The sequence below is a fragment of the Lissotriton helveticus genome, chromosome 7 (assembly GCF_964261635.1).
Source record: "Lissotriton helveticus chromosome 7, aLisHel1.1, whole genome shotgun sequence".
NCBI classification, from domain to species: Eukaryota; Metazoa; Chordata; class Amphibia; order Caudata; family Salamandridae; genus Lissotriton; species Lissotriton helveticus.
Window position 1 is genome coordinate 1,784,930,783 of NC_136068.1, and position 19,826 is coordinate 1,784,950,608.

The following is a 19,826-nucleotide window of genomic DNA, read 5'->3' on the forward strand; positions in this document are numbered from 1 at the left end:
TTTCTACTTCCTGCTTGATACCATACACTGCCCAAAGATAACTTCACTGTTAAAAGCTCAGAAGTACCTGTCTCAACTTAAACCCAACACTGCCCTAACTCTACTGATATATTTATTTTTAATGCAATTTACAGAAAGAAAATGGAAGGAGAAGCAAATATTTCTTTCGAAATAGTTCTTCAAAACAATCCTGAGGAAGACTTTGACTTTATGGATCAGTCTCTAGACGAAGAGTTAGTTAATTGTGTGGAAGAAATGGAATCATGGACTGAAAATGAGGACATTCCTGACGATATAATGTTGGAAGTGTTATTAAATTTTGAAAAATCAGATCAATACATTTTTATTTAATAATTAAAAATTGTTCTAGACATTATTCTTTTTTATATGTAATTCATGAAATAGTACCAAAATGAATATAACATAAAGTGAGACTTATAGTATACTGTGCAACTTTTTTGTGTTACATAATAATTTTGCTCATAGTTACTTCCTTTCTCCCGCTATAATATCTCCAATGTGTATTTGACATCTCTTTTTCATCTCCTGCCTCCATGTTGTTTCTGCTTTCCTGAGAGACTATGGTATAGATTCCATATACCACAATAACTTCTGTAACAACATGCAAGATATCTACAGAGGAGACGGTGTAAATTGAATTTAAGACTCTGTATTGGTTCCTACATGCTGGTACTTAAATCACCCACACAACACAACACCTCTATTCAGAGCTACCCTACCTCTAAGCACTTTAAATTATTATTTTACTGTTTCACTGGGTTTTCCCCATGTGTGGGGGGAGGTGTGTGTGGGGGATGTGTGGGGTGTGTCTGTGAGGTGTGTGTGTGTGGGGGGGTGAGGTGTGTGTGTGGGTGTGGGTGTGTGGGGTGTGTGGGTGTGGGTGGGGGTGTGGATGTGTAAGGTGTGTGTGTGGGTGTGGGTGTGGGTGTGTGGGGTGTTTGGGTGTGGGTGGAGGTGTGGGTGTGTAAGGTGTGTTTGTGTGTGTGTGTGGGATGTGTGCATGTGGATGTGTGTGGGATGTACTTATAGGTACCTAAATCAGCCACAGAACTCAAAAGCTCTTTTCTCAGCTACCCTACCTCTGATCACTCAAAATAATTATTTTACACTAACCTTTTTCACTATTTTTCACCAAAGTACGCTCCCCGGTACGCTCCCTGGTGCGCCCTACCGGGCCCTCCCCCCGCGAAAATCGAATTTCTTTTTTTTTTGCCCCGCGGGGCCCTTTTATGGCCCCCACATCAAACCTAGGGGGCAGGAGGGGTCTACCCTGCCCCCTTATGGTCATTTCCCCCTTTGTTTTTGCCACCTCTTGTGTCTCGATGCTACCTAGACACAAGATGGCTCGTCATGAGGCACGGCGCTCCTGTGCTCATGACGAGCTCAGCTCGTCACAGGTGCATTACCTGCCATGGAACGCTCAGCACAGCAGGGGAATTATCCCCGCTTGCCAGCGTTCCACGCTCATGACGAGCTGAGCTCGTCATGAGCACCGGAGCGCCGTGGCTCATGACGAGCTCAGCTCATCATGAGCATGCAAGAGGTTAAAGTAGGGTGCACATTCGTTTTGTTGAAAAGCATTTTTGTGATTGGTTAAGAAAAAGCAGTTTCAACATGGAGTATATATCATAGGATACAATTTGCTCAACTGAACCACACCTGCTACTTGCATTTGGAAGGCACTGTTTGAACTTAAAACAATTGTGAACTTTTAACCTGCACGTGCTGTTTAATGTTCAAGAAAATGTTGCAAAAAAATATCGTGAGGTTTAAAAAAATTGACCAGCACGTGTTGTAGAATATTCTAGGAAGTGTGTTGATAGAAATCGTTGCACTTCTGACTTCTATGTGTGCTTGAATATTGAAAAAACTGTTTATATGGAAAATTAATAAGAAACCATTAGAGAGACGTTTTAAAACCTAAAATAATCAAGGAACTATTATAATGTGTTCATTACATGTATTTATGTGTGGAGCAACACAATTTGCTGACACAACAGCACCAGGAAGAGGAAGAAGCAGTGAGTCGGGGGACAGGGGGAGATGGAAACAATGGCACACATGCACAATTAAGTACAGCACAAGTATAGACAAACAATGGCCAAAATGCGCACACACCGTTGTAATCCATGTCAGCTACGCACTGGTTGGAGAGACACAGGTACATGCACCACTCGGATAGGCACGAGCGACATTGCAATACAGGTTGAATGCAGGTGACATCCGGAATGCGGAAGCTCAGCCGGAAAATGATCCGCAGTACTGCCAAAGGCAGTGCACCCAGGACTTGCAGCAGACACGCAAGATATAGGTAGACGTGAATGGAGTTGACCATGTGTTCGGGATGCCATGCCATTGCATCAGTGGCTCTGCTTGTTGCTGCACTGGCTTGCCGTGTGCCAGTGTTGTAGATGAAATGGCACAGCTTGGTGCAATGAGCCGGTTGTTTGTGCAATGAGTGTAGGGCAGGGGTGTGGTGGGAGTACGTGAGAAAGCCATTTCATGCATGCTAACTATGACAAAGGACTTTTGAGTGTGGGATGTGTACTTGCGGTTCTCAAATTGGGCAGTGCGTAGTGTGGGAGATGGATGCAAATATTATCGAATCTGTCAGGGGGGCTGGCCACTTGCAAGTTCCTTCTCAGAGCAGCAGATGTGAGATTTGAGAACAAGATAGCTCAGACAAAGAACCTTTCATCCCTACAGTAACTTCTCCAGCTGCATTCATACAGGATGTGTACAAAGGCCGGTCGCTGGTGTTGTGGGATGTCTGCGACCCTGGTCATCATGGATGAGATGCCAAGCACGTGGCACATGGGTGGGTTCACTGTGTGTTATGTTGCCAAATAGCTTTTCCTTCCGCCCAGGAGCCCCCACAGTTTTGTACAGGTGAGCTGTATCCCGTGCACTCGTACGGCACACCATTGTAATGCCTATTCGCGCATGTCCTGCGGCATTCCAACTACACCATGAGAGTGCCGTCTGGAGGTCGTGCATGCCACTTTACAACATCGACTGCTGCGCCCCATGAGGCAGGCCACACCAGAACACAGAGACATACTTACCGCACTTTCTGAACACGGGCATGTCCGAGACACCCCGTTCCCCTTGCTAGATAGGCACACCCCTGCACTGACCTGTGTACGTCAGACCAGCACACGCCGCTTATGCATGCAGGAGGAGGCGTTAGTAGCTACATGGCCAGTGTCGCTGCCAACGCTGAGGTGACATGGTAACGTCCAGTGAAGACAGCACACTGTGATGTTGGCCAGAGGTAGCGGTGAGGAAGGGCCCAAAGCCACGTGCATACATTGGTGGCCCCACCGGCCTGCATAGTGCAGGTTCAGTGGCACCACGTGTCACCGGCCTTCCATATGCAAATACCCCTCACTGATCGAAGGGAGTCTGGTGCTGTGGTCGCTGCCACGGACTTTAGGTCACTGCCATTCAGAACTCAGGACACAGTTACACATGTGGGATCGGCTTGTGTTGTACAGGGGTAGTGGCATCACGTGTCGCCGGTCTGGCATATGGACCTATGCCTCACTGATGGAAGGGAGTCTGGTGCTGTGGTCACTGCCACGGACTAAAGGTCACTGTCATTCAGGACTCAGGACACAGTTACACATGTGGGATTGGCTTGTGTTGAACAGGGTTAGTGGCACCACGTGTCACTGGCCTTGCATATGGATATATGCCTCACTGATCGAAGGGAGTCTGGTGCTGTGGTCGCTGCCATGGACTTGGGGTCACTGCCATTCAGGACACAGTTACACATGTGGAATCAGTTTGTGTTGAACAGAGTTAGTGGCAGCACGTGTTGCCAGCCTTCCATATGGAAATATGCCTCACTGATCGAAGGGATTCTGCTTCTGTGGTTGTCTCATGGAGTTGGGGTCTCTGCCATTCAGGACTCAGGACACAGTTCCCGATGTGGGATCGGCTTGTGTTGAAGACGGTTAGTGGCACCATGTGTCGCTGTTCTCCCACAGCGTAGGCCAGAGGTAGTGGTGAGCAAGGGCCCACAGCACTTGCATACGTTGGTGGCCCCACCGGCCTGCGTAGTGCAGGTTCATTGGCACCACATGTTGCCGGCATTCCATATGCAAATATTCCTCACTGATTGAAGGGAGTCTGGTGCTATGGCCGCTGCCACAAAGTTGGGGTCGCCGCCATTCAGGACTCAGGACAAAGTTACACATGTGAGATCGGCTTGTGTTGAGCAGGGTTAGTTGGCACCACGTGTCGCCGGTCAGCCACAGTGCAGGCCGAAGGCAGCAGTCAGCAAAGGCCCACAGCCATGTGACGTTGACTGAAGCTGCACAGATTGGGAGCATTTGGTCTACTTAACCTATTATAGTCTCTTACACAATTTACGTCGCTACTAACCTTGAATTGTGAACCGTGCTAACCCCAGTGTAGGGCGGAGGCAGCGGTCAGGATGGGTGCACAGCCACGTGGTGGTGAGTTGAGCTGCACAGTTAGTTGCACCTGGAGCACTCAGCGTTTGCGTACCCTGCGATGATACGTGGTCCTGGCGGGCCGCACTGAGAGCAATGTATTTTGTCTAATAAATTCTGCTTTGATAAGGCCGCGTGGCGCTGACTTACGGTGCAGTGAGTTAGTGGCACCTGAAGCACACAACGTGTGCACAGCCTGGGATCATGCGTGGTCTGTGTGGGCTGCACTGGGAGCAAAATGTCTTGCGTACTGGACTGCGTCATCTGAAATCGTCGCTGCATCGGAACTGTGAGCCCTGCTGTCCGCAGTGTAGATCGAAGGCAGTAGTTGGCAGAGACATAAGTCCACAGTGCTGTCCCGCTGTGTTCCCAGGGGGCTTTTGTGGAGGAGGCCCGCAGCCATGGCAGCAGCCATGTGCCAGAGTGAGGGCCGCCACGCTGGCAGACTCGTTGGTCTTCCCATAAGTGAACCAGGCCCAGGGCCTGGCCTATTTATTCATACTCCTATGGTGGAGTGGCGTATGTTGGACTCGCCCACTCTGCTTCTGTTTCTAGGGGGAGAAAACACAGCTACATGTTTGAGATCTTCCCCACTGCCTGAGGTAACATGCTTGCGTCCACTGTTCACTTCACTACAAGTATCAAATGTATATCTCCACATGGAGAGGTTTGTGCTTTGCATAGTGAGGTCTGTGCAGCACATTAGCGTTACACTTAGCATTGTGTGCATTGTTATTGATGGGTGACTTGCCTCCGTCATACATAGTTGGTTGCCACATCTCCCAACATTCAACTATTGTGCGGCTGAGGAGCCATGGTGTTTTTTTGGAAGGTCCGTTGTCCATTTTTGCGCTGCCTTGGTGGTAGTTGGGGCGGTGGTCCGGGGGGAGGTTCTGGTGTTGGTGGCACTGGGTGTTGTGGCCTTGTTCGGTGTCGGACCTGCATGATCAGAAGCTCTATCACATGTTGGTCTTTAGATGTGGCTGTGAGTTGGGTCCAATTCAAGCAATAGATAGTCGACCTCCTTACACCAGTTAATGGTTGATGTTAATTTGTTACTGCAAACTCGGCTTATAGCCTGATTTTTGGATCGCATTGCAGATATGGCTGGTAGTTGAAAATATGGGGAAGTGGTGTTTTTTTTCACAGGAACGCCTACTTTGCATATCATTAGCGTTAGTTGTGGCTCTCGCTTGTGGCGATTTTATTGGCGGAAGGTATCGATAGAAAAGTGGTTACCAGGTTGCGAATGGGATGATAATTAAAAAACACAGAAAAAAAGATAGGTTTAATTAATATTATAATTAGAAATTAGCATTTAAAAACCTTTGAAATTCACTGAAAAAAACATAGGTTTCAGGCACGTTATAGTTAGAAATTAGCATTTAAAAAGCATTTGAAATTCACTGAAATAACTAAAGGTTTCAGGAACGTTATAGTTAGTTGGACATTTCACTCACACCAAACCACAGAAATTCCCCTATTATAGTTAGTTGAGCTAACTATAATTCCCGCCCCCTCAATGTACTGCTGATGACGTCACATATTACATCAATCATGACATGGTCAGTAACATCACTGATGACATCATCCAGTGACTATCACCCACATGCATCATTGTAGGAATTTGCGATTCCTAAATTGCGAAAATTAAGGAATCACAATTTAGGAATCGCAAATTCCTATGCATCAAGAAATCTCAAACGTTTTTGCGATTTCTTAATTTTCTGTATTTGCGATTCCTTAATTGCGAATCGCAATTAAGGAATGGCTTTACATTGATTCCTATGGGCCTAGAGGCCCATAGGAATCAATGAGAAGGCATTCTCATTGTGCACATTCACAATTAAGGAATCGCAAAATGAGAATGCAATTTCAAGGGTGCAGGGGAGGTCCAAAGGACCCCCCCAGCACCCCTGAAATGTAACGTAAGTACATTTTACTCACACACATGTCCCAAGGGCATGTGTGTGTGTGTAAAATATAAGTTTCAAAAATGCACTTTTGTGCATTTTTGAAACTTTTCGCAAATTACCACGAAGGTATACTTCATGGTAATTTTCACCTTCCAAATTGCGAATTCGCAAATTAAAAATAATCATGCATAGCATTTAAGAAATCGCAAAATTTGTGATTTCTTAAATGCTATTGCAATTACAAAAATCGCAAAAAAATTGCGATTTCTTAAATTGCGAAAAATGAAAAAAAAAATGATGCATCCCAAAAAAGGTTTTTGCATTCGTAAACATCCGAATTTTGCGATTCGCACTGTTTGCGAATGCAAAAAGGCTTGATGCATGTGGGCATATGTGTTTCTATAAAATGTAAATATGTTATATATATATATGCCAAGGTGTATTGAAGAATGAATGGGTCAGAGTTAGATCAGGGCAGGGCTGGTGGCACAGGGAGGAGGAGTGGTTTGTGCACTTAAGTGAGCATGATGGTTTGGCCAGCTGTCTTGAGTGGACCAAACAGACATGCACACTTTGAATGTTCTCCACCTATCTGTAATACACAGCCTTGGTGGAGAACATGCACAGGCTCCCAGTCCCCATGTAAGCTTTGCAGCATTGTGATTGGCTTATGGTAGCCTCTGTTCTTCCTGCTTCTTACGGAGTAAGGAAGAGAAGTGGATAGATGACAAGGAGATATGGTGGAAGAGGTAAGTTTTTTTTAAACCCCTCCATACCAACCCCTGTTCCTTTCCAGCCGCCACTGCTGTCTACAGTGTCAAAAAAATTAAATTATTCAATTATCAACGAAGCAGAACATTTGGCACCAGACCAGACATAAAATGGACACTACTAACACCATGCATATTTCAGAATATTTGAAAGGATCTTCCAAAATCTAGGATCCAAACCTCCCACTGCCGAGCAGCTGCTAGGTGACAGCCAAACAAGAGGTATGCACGTACCTGGCCTTTGGGCTTTCCCATGAAAATGTAAGCAATCCGTCTGCAGTCCCACGCATTCGATTAATTTATCAGTTTTACATCCCTCAATGGTGTCTTCTTTGAAGCAGTCTGGGCACTTCTTTCCATTGGAGGTCAAGTTCATAGGAGGAACTAAAAAAATGGCAGAACAAAAGAATTAGCCGTCTACCCTTTCAAAGATAAGTAACAAAAATCACTGAAAGCACCCACATCTTAAAAGTTAAATAACAGAAGGGAAACTTCACTGTGTATTGATGTTAACATTTAAAAGTTCTGTGGCGCAAGGAACACTGCCGCCTAGTGATAAGGCTCTCATCCTGGGCAAATCTGTGGATTCCATCAACTCAAGTAGGAAGATAAAGTAGGCCTGGCTCTGAAAGCCCTAGTTACACTCTGAAATTTTCACGGATTGCCCGTTTCCTAATCCCCTATCCAAAGTAAATAGAAACCTGTGGAGTGGTTTGGAGGGGAGGCAAGGTGTTACCTTGTGGCGTTAGCAGGAAGTGAATGAGTGCATGATGTCACTTCCTATAATGCCCATGCCTTCATGCTGTGTTAACGCGTTTGCCCCATTAAAACAGTATTCAAACAACAAACTTTACAATATTACCCAAGTTGGAAAACCCTTCTGTCAAAATTGTAACCATTAGTTTCATATCCTTGTCCAATTCACAAAACCAGCATAAAAAATCTGACCTCTGCTCCACATATCTATACTACTATTATAAAGGAAGAACTTTGAGGCTTTGAGGCGGGTAAACTCGGAACCACAGCGCCAATCCACACACCCGATACATCGTTGTGATCGTCAGGGTGTGCAGATGGACACAGGCTATATAAAGTTAAAAATATGTTATATTTAAAAAATTAACATTATAAAAAAAGTAGTCCCCTCGAAGTAGCGCCGGCCGCGACCTGCGTGCTGACGTCAGGAGCGCGGGGAGGTGCGGCGTCCAGGAGCACGAGGAGGAGCGGCGGACATGGCGCCGGGGAGGAGCGGTAACGAGCGGCGGACATGGCGCGGGGGAGGAGGTGAGGAGCAGCGGACCGGCGGGAGGAGCGGTGACCAGCGGCGAGGAGCGGTGAAATGAGGAGCGGTGGCTAAGGTAAGGCTCCGGGGGACAATGTCGGGCAGGCGGGGGTCGGGCAGGCGGGGGACGGGGACTTACACCAAAACAGGAGGAGGAGCGGTGAACTGAGAAGCGGCGGCTGAGGTAAGGCTCCGGGGGACAATGTCGGGCAGGCGGGGGTCGGTGCTGGCGGGGGACGGGTACTTACACAAAACAGAAGGATAAAATTTAGATCGGCTGAGGTAAGGCTCCGGGGGACAATGTCGGGCCAGGCGGGGGTCGGGGCAGGCGGGGGATGGGGAGTTACAACAAAACAGAAGGGTACAATTTACATCGGCTGAGCAAAGGCTCCAAGGGACAACGCCGGGGGAAGGCAGGGGTCGGGGCAGGCGGGGGACGGGGACTTACAGCATCTGCCATGGAGATTTATGCATGGGGAAGCCTGATTGCTCCCGGACAAGGTTGGGACGGGCTGCTAGTTTTCTTATACATTTGAAGTATATTTCTGCCTTTTGGAACAAGGGACCTAAGCTCAAAGGACAGAATTTAATCCATGAGGGCAACGGAGCAAAATGCTCCATCGCTCTGATGGAGAATCATCCTCCAAATTTAGGGGCAGATTTTCAAACATTTTGCGCTGGGTTAGCGGCACACAAATCCACAAGTCTGTGGGTGTTTTATCATCATTCCACTGCCATCTCCATGACACACCCACGTGGTTATGTTGATGTTAAATATTCCATACCATCAGATTTTCAAGGGGTGTACGTCAGTACAACGCGATCATTTTGATCGCGGTACTTTACGACGCAGCCATTTCAATGCAATGCATTACAATGACTTGCGTTGGAGCGCGCTGGATTGTGGATTAGTTTAATTTTCTATTCCAACTCCAGGCCACGTAACAGTACGAAAGGCGTTGGAATAGAAAATCAAACTATTCCTTTAACAAGAGCGCGTTGTAAAGGATGTTTCCCATTTTGTATTCTCCCAAACAAACTTTTCGAAACATTGTCCAGTCATTTCCCTTTTGTCAGTACAAAAACATGTTCTTATTACTGTAACATTTATTATGAATTTAATTGTTACATTGTTTTAGGAGCTGAAAGAGTAATCTCTTCATACTGTTAAGATGTATAGTGACTTACAAACGTCACTTCTCAATGATTACTTCATTTTGGATTAATTTAATTTTAAGTCTGGCTTCGAGACGACTTAAGTTGTCCTACTAGCCTCACGGTTTCTCAAAATAATACAATTAAAATGCAGTTTAACTTCCAGAAAATACGTTTAAGGCCCCCTTAGCCGCCCTCTCCTTGGATGCTGAGAAAGCTTTCGATCGCATTAATTGGACTTTTATGTTTAAATCATTACAATGGTTTGGTTTTGGCCCCTCTTTTATCTCTTTAGTTAAACTCCTGTACTCAGCTCCACGTACCAGCGTCTTTGTCAATAATCAATTCTCAAAATGTTTCCCCTTATCAAGAGGAACGAGACAAGGTTGCCCTCTTTCCCCTTTATTATTTATTCTCTGCCTTGAACCATTCCTGATTAGAATCCGCTCAAACCCCCTAATCAATGGGTTCCAATTGTCGTCGATTGAGACGAAAATTTTGGCCTACGCGGATGACATCCTGGTTTACATGGCCAATCCTGTCTCTTCCCTCCCTCCATTTTTGGAAGAAGTCCGCTTATACTCCTCTGTCTCTGGCTATAAGCTTAATCTTTCCAAAACTGAGGTTTTACCCTTAAATTCAACTTGTTACCAATATATGTTTGCTTCAACTGATTTTGCCTGGTGTCCTTTCAAGATCAAATACTTGGGTATTTGCTTTTCCCCTTTGTTGGGTGAAACCCTTAAATTGACATTTGCCTCTCTTACTCAAAAAATCCAATCCCTCCTTCAATCCTGGTCCCCTTTTTTCCTCTCCTGGTGGGGTCAATTAGATACCATTAAAATGATGATTTCCCCGCATATTTTATACACTGTTTCCATGCTTCCCATGAAGATCCCTAATTCATATTTTACTCGGCTGAACTCCATCTGCTCCAAATTTTTGTGGAATAATAAAAGACCCCGTATTGCTTTACATAAGCTTATACGCCCCAAATCTGAAGGTGGAGTTCGCTTTCCTGACTTTAAATCATACCACTAATCCTTTCTAATAAAGCAAGCTTTCTCATTGGCCTTTAATTTCATTGATACCCCTCTGCCCAAATGGATTAAAATTGAACGGTCCTTGTTAAAAGATTTTACTTTCCAACAATCTCTTTTTATGTCAAATTGTTCATTTCTGACTAACCACCCTGTACTGAAATACTCACATACTCTGCTACACACTGTATTCTCGAAAGATTTATCTCCCTTGCAATGTTTTCTCTCATCAAGTGTGTGGTACAACAAATATCTTAAGTATAAGGGTAAATCTTTTTATTTCAAGTATTGGAAAGAAAAGGACATTGTATTTGTATATCAATTTTTTTCTGATTCATCCATTATTTCATTTCCTGTAATGCAAACCATGTTTGACCTACCTGTTCATTTTCGCAAAGAATATGACATTATCACTTCCGCCATTTTATCTCATTTATCTACTCTTCCTACTTTTGATTCCCTTCCTTCCCTTACTCCTTCCACTCCTCTATACCCTTTGTTTCCCCAACAAATCCCCAAAGCTGCTCTAATTTATAAACTTTTGTTAGATAATATTGTGCTTAGACCTAAAACTATTACTGAAACTGCTTGGGAAACTGATCTTTCTATCTCATTTTCTGTTGATGCTTGGGATCACCTATGGTGCAAATTGTTTAAGACATCGATTTCATCTCGAATTACTCAGTCACTTTTTTTTATATATCATAGAGCTCTTATCACCCCTGTTAGCATTGCAAAATTCTCTTCCACGTCCTCCCCCCCTGTTAGTCCTGCGCCTCTCTCCCCGGCACGCTCAAACATCTACTGTTTGATTGCGCCTCTGTTCTTGCTTTTTGGAACTCAGTTTGGGATTTTTGCATGCGTATTTTTCATCTCCCTGTTCCCTTTTCATTGCTACATGTTTTTTTAGGCTCCCAATCTGATATTTTAGACTTACATTCATATAATGCTAAACTATTTGATCTTTTCGTTGCAATTGCTTTTAAAGTAATTTTGTCCTGTTGGAAGGATAATACTAAACTGTCTGTTCATACATGGTGGAATTTCATATGTGATGAGCATAGAATTGCAATTGCTTCTTCTTCTTCTGTCACCTTAAAAATTAAATCCGATCTTACCTGGCTTCCTTTTTCTAACTACTTATCATCCCCCTCTCCTTCCTAACTTTTCCTCCTTTTCTCTCTCTCCCTTTCTTTTTCTTTTCTCCTCCTACTTACTTCTTTCCCTCTCTTCCTTCTCTCACATTTTCTGAACCACTTCTCTTCTTCATCTCCTTCTCCTTGTCTTTTCACATTGGTTCTGATTTTTTGTATACTGTTATATTATGCTGTACTCCTCTTAAACAAAAGAAAACTTTTTTAAACTGAAAAAAAAATGATTTCCACAGGGGAGTTTTGCAGAACAGTTTTGTCTTTGCAAATCAGTTACCACCACAACTTCTGGGTCAATTACAGATGATTTTCCAATTCAAATATAAAAGGGAAATGCCCCGTCCATGCCTCCTCCTATTTACTGCGTTTTAGGAGCTGCACAGATTTTTTACATTGCAAAACCCAGTGGTTCTGAGAACGGCAGGGTTTGTCGCCTTAAAAGGGCTTTTAACCTTACTCCTTCAATGTGCTGATACAGCTCCAGATTAGCTAAATAGAGTAGCTGATGTTGTCAGTTACTTAGAGGGGAAGGACGATGATACACAGTGCCTAAATTATATGAGGGGAGGTGATTAGAGGATATTTTTCCTCACCCTGGTTTCTGGAAAGAGGTGCAGTTCCTTTGGCTGACATCAATTAATAGGCACTCACATGCCTTCCAGTGGTCCCTAGGGCTGATCAGGACTCTGGACTTTAAACAGAACGCCAGCTTCCTGCAATAATTCCTTCTGATATAGCTTTTAGAAATCCCTCGAAAAACTAAAAATGTGTGCTCTGTCTCATTGTGAGTTACAGTTTCCAGGCTGGCATGCAACCTTAGCCCTTCACAAGTGTATCAAGAACTCCCCCTACACCTTGGAAAGGACTTACCTTTAAATTCTCCCATTTCTTGGCCGCACTCTGCCACAAAACGCACGGTATAGTTGGTATTCCTGAAGTAGTGGTCAGAGGCTTCACAGACAAATGGAGGCATTTCCTGGGGATTGTGACATGCCTTCACAGCCGTTAAATGGGTATCGGCATCTGTTGGGAAAGCATTTGGTAAGAACACAACAGCGACTCTGGATGTAGGATTTCACGATACCCACTAATGTGTATTAATTAAATTATATTGTGTTGCTACATCGCATGTCTGCTGCTAACACCAGTAAATAACAAATGCTACTTTTACCCAATTTAATGGTACTCAGTTGACTCACTTTTCAAAGGATGGCAGACTGAGACAGCCAGGGGAGGGGACTTCGGGGGATATTAGGACCCCTGCCCTTCCAATTAGCACATGATTTTTTCCAAACCACAGCCAAGCTCTATCTAAGAGATTCTGAGTCAAAACAACTATATAAAATGAAACTCTTTAGTTTCTCTGAGCACCCTCTAATGGCCATGGAGGAACCTCTGATTAGCACCAGAGGACTTAGGACCTGCAGTGGTTTAAAAGGAATACATGGGTCCACGACCATGGAGCGCCTTGAGACCCTCACAGGTAAGTAGTCACACTTTATAAGATTACTGATTGATTGATTGACTAGACCATTTGAGAGATGGGAAACAGAAGTCATATGCCTTGGGATAGCTACCTTCTGCTGGGTTAAGTGTCCAGGCTCCAACCCACAATTAACGTTACAGTAAGAGTGTTTCAGATTACAAGAAGGTAATGTGCCAGATGTCACATAATTGAGTCAAGGGCAGCTGAGACAAACATGAAATCATATGCACAATGGCAGAATCTGTGACAATGCAGTTTAACAACTCATATTGTCTTGATAAAATGTCTTAGGGGCATATTAGCAAGAACCTCTTTAAAATGATCGCTGTTTTAGCGGCAGGAAACTGTCGCTAAAACAGCGATAATGGGCTTGCTAATATGTGTTATAGAATTCCAATAGAAGTCCAGGTTAGATGTCCTGCCCATCTAACCTGGGCTTCTATTGGAATTCTATAACGCATATTAGCAAGCCCACTATCGCCATTTTAGTGGCAGAAAACTGCGATAATTTTAACAAGGTTGTTGCTTATATGCCCCTTTATCCCTTTGAGCTTCACTCTCCCATATTCCTTCACATCGTGGCCAGGTCTGGTGTCTTAGTGTACTATTGCTTCCATTGTAAGGCCTGTGCATTACCTCATTGTCACAGATTAAAATTCCGGTGGGTCACTCAGCCTTTCATTCTTCTTAGGACGATAAAACGAGTACCATTGAGTTACGTATCAATAAACATCTGTTTTTCAACACCAAGAGGCCCTTCTGGGTGAGCCGGCGCTTTACAAACACCTATGTTATTATGCTTTTGAGGCTGCTCCTAGACAGCAGGAGGTGAGGTGACAACGTGTTCACATATGAATGTGTTCCTTTCTTGCATCCAATCAATTAATATTTGCACTGAAACTATAAATCATGTCACTCACCAAGTGTGTTGTTCTCATATCCCTGCATGCACGTGTCATCAACCTTGTCGCACGTTTCTATGGAGCCTTGGCAGAGGGGCGAACCGTGACCTAGGCACGTCCCACAGCTCAAAGAGTGTCCTAGAAAGCAATGGCAGATGTCATTTGTGAGTTCTAACACCGACATCTTCTTCGCAACTGTTCTGTCTGACACAGAGCCCCAAAACAGTGTCCTTCCTCGCAAATGAAAGTAAGTGAAGCAAAGACAGCAAACACATCAAACCACGTAATCAAAATCTCGAGCAATGCAAACCGCTCCCTACACAAATTTCAATGTGCACTGAGCATAGGAGGAGATCTGAGCTAAAGGCCAGAGCTGCCAACTTTGGAACTAGGTAACCGGTTTCGAGACCCAGCGACGCTTCAGCATCCTGAGATTCTGGGAAAATCCCCAAAAGCCTGACCCTCCTCATGCAATCTATTTCTCTTGCAAAGATCTCTAAGGGCCTTGTGCCAACTTTGAGCAATAAAAAACGGAAGGAGTTATTTACAAGGCTGCTGGCCAAATAGTACATCATCTCTGCCTTTTAGCTGGCCAAAGGCTAAATACTAGAGCTCATGGACAATATGACTGTCCCCCGATAAATCGTTTGAAAGAAAGTCTTTATTTAAACATGAAGAAAAAAAGGACTCCAGGCAAAGGGAGGGTGGTGGCCATTTTGTAATGGTGACACTACATGTATGAATCCTTTGAAGTAGATGCAAATACAAATAATGTACAGTAGTTTTTATAATGGTAAGTGTGAGGGTTAAGCTAGGCTGTTTATAGATGAAAAAACACTAAAATCAATTTTGAATGAATACTTGTATGTAATTTTAATATTCAACTAAGAAATAAAGTATCAAATGGATATTTTGCACTGCCGTCTTAAGTATTTGACTGCCTGCAAATAATAAATACTATGGTTTTAACCCATGTTTCGTAAATGTTTTATTAATTCATGTGGATACATTGTATTTCCCTAATGTTCATCATCGTCCTTTTGATGTATTTTGAGGGATGGGCAATTTTTGGGCTTTTTATAAAACCTTATGCTTGCTTTAGGCTTCTTTGTAAGAGTGATTGTGCTTTCTGAGTATTTCAAACCTGGCAACAGAGCAGCAGTTGATAAGTATTAGGGAACAGTGACTAGGCACAGGCTATATCTGGGCCCCCTGAGGGAGGGATAGGTACAGCAGACAATTGGTGCTTAGGGTCTCAGTGCTTTTGTGACACTTGCAGGAGGTAAACTGAGTGAGACACAGGCTTTTGTGGAATGGGGAAGTGAAAGCAGGAAACAAGTGAGCAATTCATCTCGGTAATAACCAGGAAATGTTCACCCAGCTGTCTATAAATAAACACATACTGTTCATGCAGAGAGTGGGTTTCACGCATAGATGTTTATTGGTCGCCTGTCATAAGTGACCCCTTCACCCAGACTGACATTTTAGTCACCTACACAATGTACCTCGAGAATAATAGTTGTGATTTGCATCGCACTGGTTTAAGTGGGTAAGACCCCCGTCTCTACTGAGCCCTCATTTATATCCGTGACAGTGCTGTCTCAGCAAAAGAAATCTGGAAAACAAAAAAACTATAATAACAAGATCTGAGGGATAGGTTTAGAGGCTGTACCTGACAAAAGTACTTGTGGAACGGGAAGGAAGTAGTAGGACTAGAAGGAGGAGGATGATGACAAGTAGGACAACAAGGACTCCGGGGCCAGGAACCCTGCACAAATCTCAAGAATTACATACTCTGGGAAGGAATTACATAGTTTTAACAAACTTTAAGTAGCCGGCTGTGAGAATGGCTGGAATTTCACGCATGAGTCATCCCTAGAGAAGGTTTGTTGGCACTGAGAATTAGTGTGGAAAGTACAGCACAAGCTAGGCTTGGGCAAGACTAATGGGCTAAAGGAGCTGCAGGCATGGAAGTTAGGGCTGATTAATTGTCGCTCTCTGCCTAAACACGAAACAGAAATCCACCTACTGTTAGAGGAGAACAACTTAGATGCCCTGTATATTACAGAAAGCTGTCTCAAAGACGGCTCCTCCCCTGATATAGTAATAGCCCTGCCACCAGGCTATCAATTACTCACATTGGATAGGATTTGACAAGCAGGGTTAGACTGGCCATCCTAATAAAGTACCACTGAGGCACTCCTTATTAAAGGGTGTGAATGCCTCCTCTTCTCAATCTCGTAAACTCCCAAATACACATTATCGGGGCTCCTAATCTATAGACCTCCAGGCCCCTTTGGAGATTTTCTAGAAAATGTGCCTGAAGCTTTAGCCGGTAGGCTATTAAAGAAATCTAACATCACTATATTAGGAAACCTAAATCTCCATATGGAGGATCAAAACCTCCCCAGCATCCAAAGACTGTAATTGGATCTAGAAAGATTGCAACTTGCTCAGTTGGTAACGACGGCCACACACGTTAAGGGTCACATTTTGGATTTAGTATTTTCTAATGACCCCAAAATTTAGGTTACACCTCCAGTTCTGGTACCCTGGCCAGATCACTATATCATTCCCTTTAATTTAGGGAAGATAGGGAGAGAGTACCAGGGGAACCCCCACAATGCCAAAACTATGAAAAGGCACTGGGCTAAACTCAATTCAGAGATATGGGGGAACACCTTAACAGATCCAACTATATTTAACAGTGAGATACCGGTAATTGTGAAGGAAACATATTCCAGGTGGGGAAACCTGGATTACTCAATCTTTGGATGAAGTAGCCGCTATGGTCACCTCCAAACAAAAAGCCTGACCCAGGGTGGACGGATGGTTTAATGCCCAACTGTTAGTGCTAAAGAAAAATCGCAAAAAAGTTGAAAGGGACTGGAAAAAAAAATGATGATCCACAACTCAGAACCGTGCATTAATCAGCTACCAGAAACTACCACAACAGCATCAAAATAACGCAGGCAAAGTTCTTCGAGGAGAAAATCTGTGTGGCTCAGAACTCGTCAAGGGAATTATTTGCGATAGTCAAGGCTTTGACTACTTGAGCCCAGGATAGCCATCCATCAGAGACATCAGAAGAGAGGTGTAATGGCTTAGGGCCCGATGCACAGAAAAAACTTAAGACGAAATCCTAAACTCACTACCATTTTGATATTCACAGAAGTTAGGACTCCTAACTTTAGGATTCCTAAATGCCTTCTGTGAATACCAAAAGTCTTAAAAATAGGATTTTCCTCAGTTTAGGAGTTCTAAAGTCTAACTTTACTAATCCTAAACTGAGAAAAATCCTAACTATAAGACTTTCAGTATTCACAGAAGGTATTGAGAAGTCCTAAAGTTAGGAGTCCTAACTTTACTACTCCTAAACTGAGAAAAATTCTAACTTTAAGACTTTCGGTATTCACAGAAGGCATTTAGGAGTCCTAAAGTTAGGACTCCTTACTTCTGTGAATACCGAAATGAGTAAGTGCCTTCTGTGAATACCAAAATGGTAGTAAGTTTAGGATTTTGTCTTAAGTTAGTTCTGTGAATCGAGCCCTTTGCCACGCATTTCCTCTTGAAAGTAACAGATATATACAGCTCCTTTAAAGCCAATGGGGAACCAACCTCAAAGTGGGAAACGGGTCAGGTAAAAGCTCCACCTTTAAAAACCATCACCAGTCTCCCGCCAATTAAAGCAAAAGGTGTAGAAGCATTGATGGTTAAGGTGAAGTCTGGCTCCCCTCTAGATCCAGCCCCACTGCATATCCTCCAAACAGTTAAACCTGTCATCCTCCCTTCCTTAACTAAGGTCATGAACCAGTCTCTTGAAATGGACATTGTCCCAGCTTCATGGAAACACGCTATTATCAAACCCCTGTTCAAAAAAGCTAACACAGATCCATTACAACTAGGTAATTATCGCTCTATCTCATTGCTGCCTTTTGTGGGCAAATTACTGGAAAAGCATGTTAACAGATCACTGTCGGAATTCCTAGAAACTAACCAATGCCTCCACCCCAACCAGATGGGTTTCTGGGCACAGCACAACACGGAGTCTGCTCTGTTGGTGGTGGTGGAGCAACTCAGATCATCATTAGACCAGGGAAAACCAGCTGACCTGCTCCTCTTGGACATGAGTGCTATTTTGATCCGGTAGACCACCGTTTACAACGAAGGAGACTCTCAACCACAAGGTACCATGTTAAAGTGGTTGACATCGTTTTTTGAGGGAAGAACATTCCAGGTATTGGAAAATACCATCCTCTCAAAAACTATGTCACTTAGGGGTGGGGTACCACACGGGTCCTCACTAAGTCCCACACTATTTAATGTATATATGGAACCAATCACTAAGATTGTCCAAGAGTTCAACATCTCCATGAAGTCTTATGCAGACAATACTCAGCTCGTGATCTCCTTGGAACCAAAAAACAGCGAGAAATTTGAGAGACTATCACCATGTATGAAAAGAATCAAGGAGTGGATGACACAAAGCTTCTTAAAAATAAATGGGTATAAAACAGAGTTAAAGATCCCCAGGACCAAGAAAATTCCCAGGCCCTCCATAAGCTGGCCTGAATGTTTGGGCAGCCCATCCACACCTAAAGAAATAATTAAGAATCTGAGTTTTTGGTTAGAAAAGGATCTTTCCATGGCAACGCATGCTAAGAAAGTTGCAGCAACCTGTTTTGAACTACTTAGAAGTCTCTGAAAAATCCTGGATAGGATCCCAACAGAGCTCAGGAAGACAGTAGTCCATACCCTGGTAACCTCGCGGCTGGACTAAATATGTGACCCGCAGACTGCAGGTGGTCCAGACTGCAATAGGAAGACTGCTGTGAAATGTCCCGGCTCAGGAATCGGTAAAAAAGACACATAAAGGGGGTACATTGTCTCCCAATAGAGGCCAGAATCATATTAATGACTCTAGTCATGATGCACAGAGCTCTACATAATAGGGGCCCTGGGAAAATCAAGAGGCTGGTATCCTCTTACATCCTAAATAGGTATTTGAGAGCAGGCTCGGAGGGACTTCTAAAGCCAGCTAATGCCAGGAGGGAGAGGTAGGGAGAAAGATCGTTCTCCCACCTGGCTCCCAAACTCTGGAACTTTCTTCCACAGGAATGTTGAACACTGGACAATGGATGGCAGTTCTGCAAGAGAATTAAGACATGGCTGTCTAAGCAATGCCTTTAATGTCTAGTTAACAAACTACATGTCTCTTAGTGCTGGGAAGTCCTAGGGCAGCCATGCGTTCTATAAAACACATAAAGAGAGAGCCCAAACCTTTGAGGCGGGTAATCTCAGGAACCACAGCACCAATCACAACACCCAATACAGCGTTGGAAAGGGCAGTTGCAGCAGAAGGACATAGGCTATGCAGACGCCCACCATATACATTTAAAAGGTAAAAGAACCGTGCCAGCAAAGTAGTCCCTTGTGGGCGTGTCTGCGTTGTACTGTGGGCGTGTGCTGGGGGCGTGACAAACGCTGGGGGCGTGTGGTACGTTCCGCCCTTCATGCCATGTCTCATATCGTGTGCTAATCCCACCCTGCTCCCTTTAAATACCCCTGCACCCCATAATCATAAACCACCCTTACTCCTTAAAATACCCCAACACCCTTAAACACTAACCCATCTTAACACTA

The 19,826-nt window shown here is 44.0% G+C and overlaps 1 protein-coding gene across 1 annotated transcript in view; it reads right to left on the minus strand.

Moving 5' to 3' along the window:
- LOC144767714 (phospholipase A2 inhibitor gamma subunit B-like) overlaps positions 1-19,826 on the minus strand; it is a 223,938-nt gene that overhangs the window by 176,965 nt on the left and 27,147 nt on the right. The window contains exons 2-4 of the mRNA XM_078651104.1: positions 14,202-14,321; positions 12,666-12,818; positions 7,402-7,551 (exon numbers count right to left, since the gene is read on the minus strand). Of these exons, the coding sequence (XP_078507230.1) occupies positions 7,402-7,551; positions 12,666-12,818; positions 14,202-14,321 (423 nt within the window). The remainder of the gene's footprint in view (positions 1-7,401; positions 7,552-12,665; positions 12,819-14,201; positions 14,322-19,826) is intronic.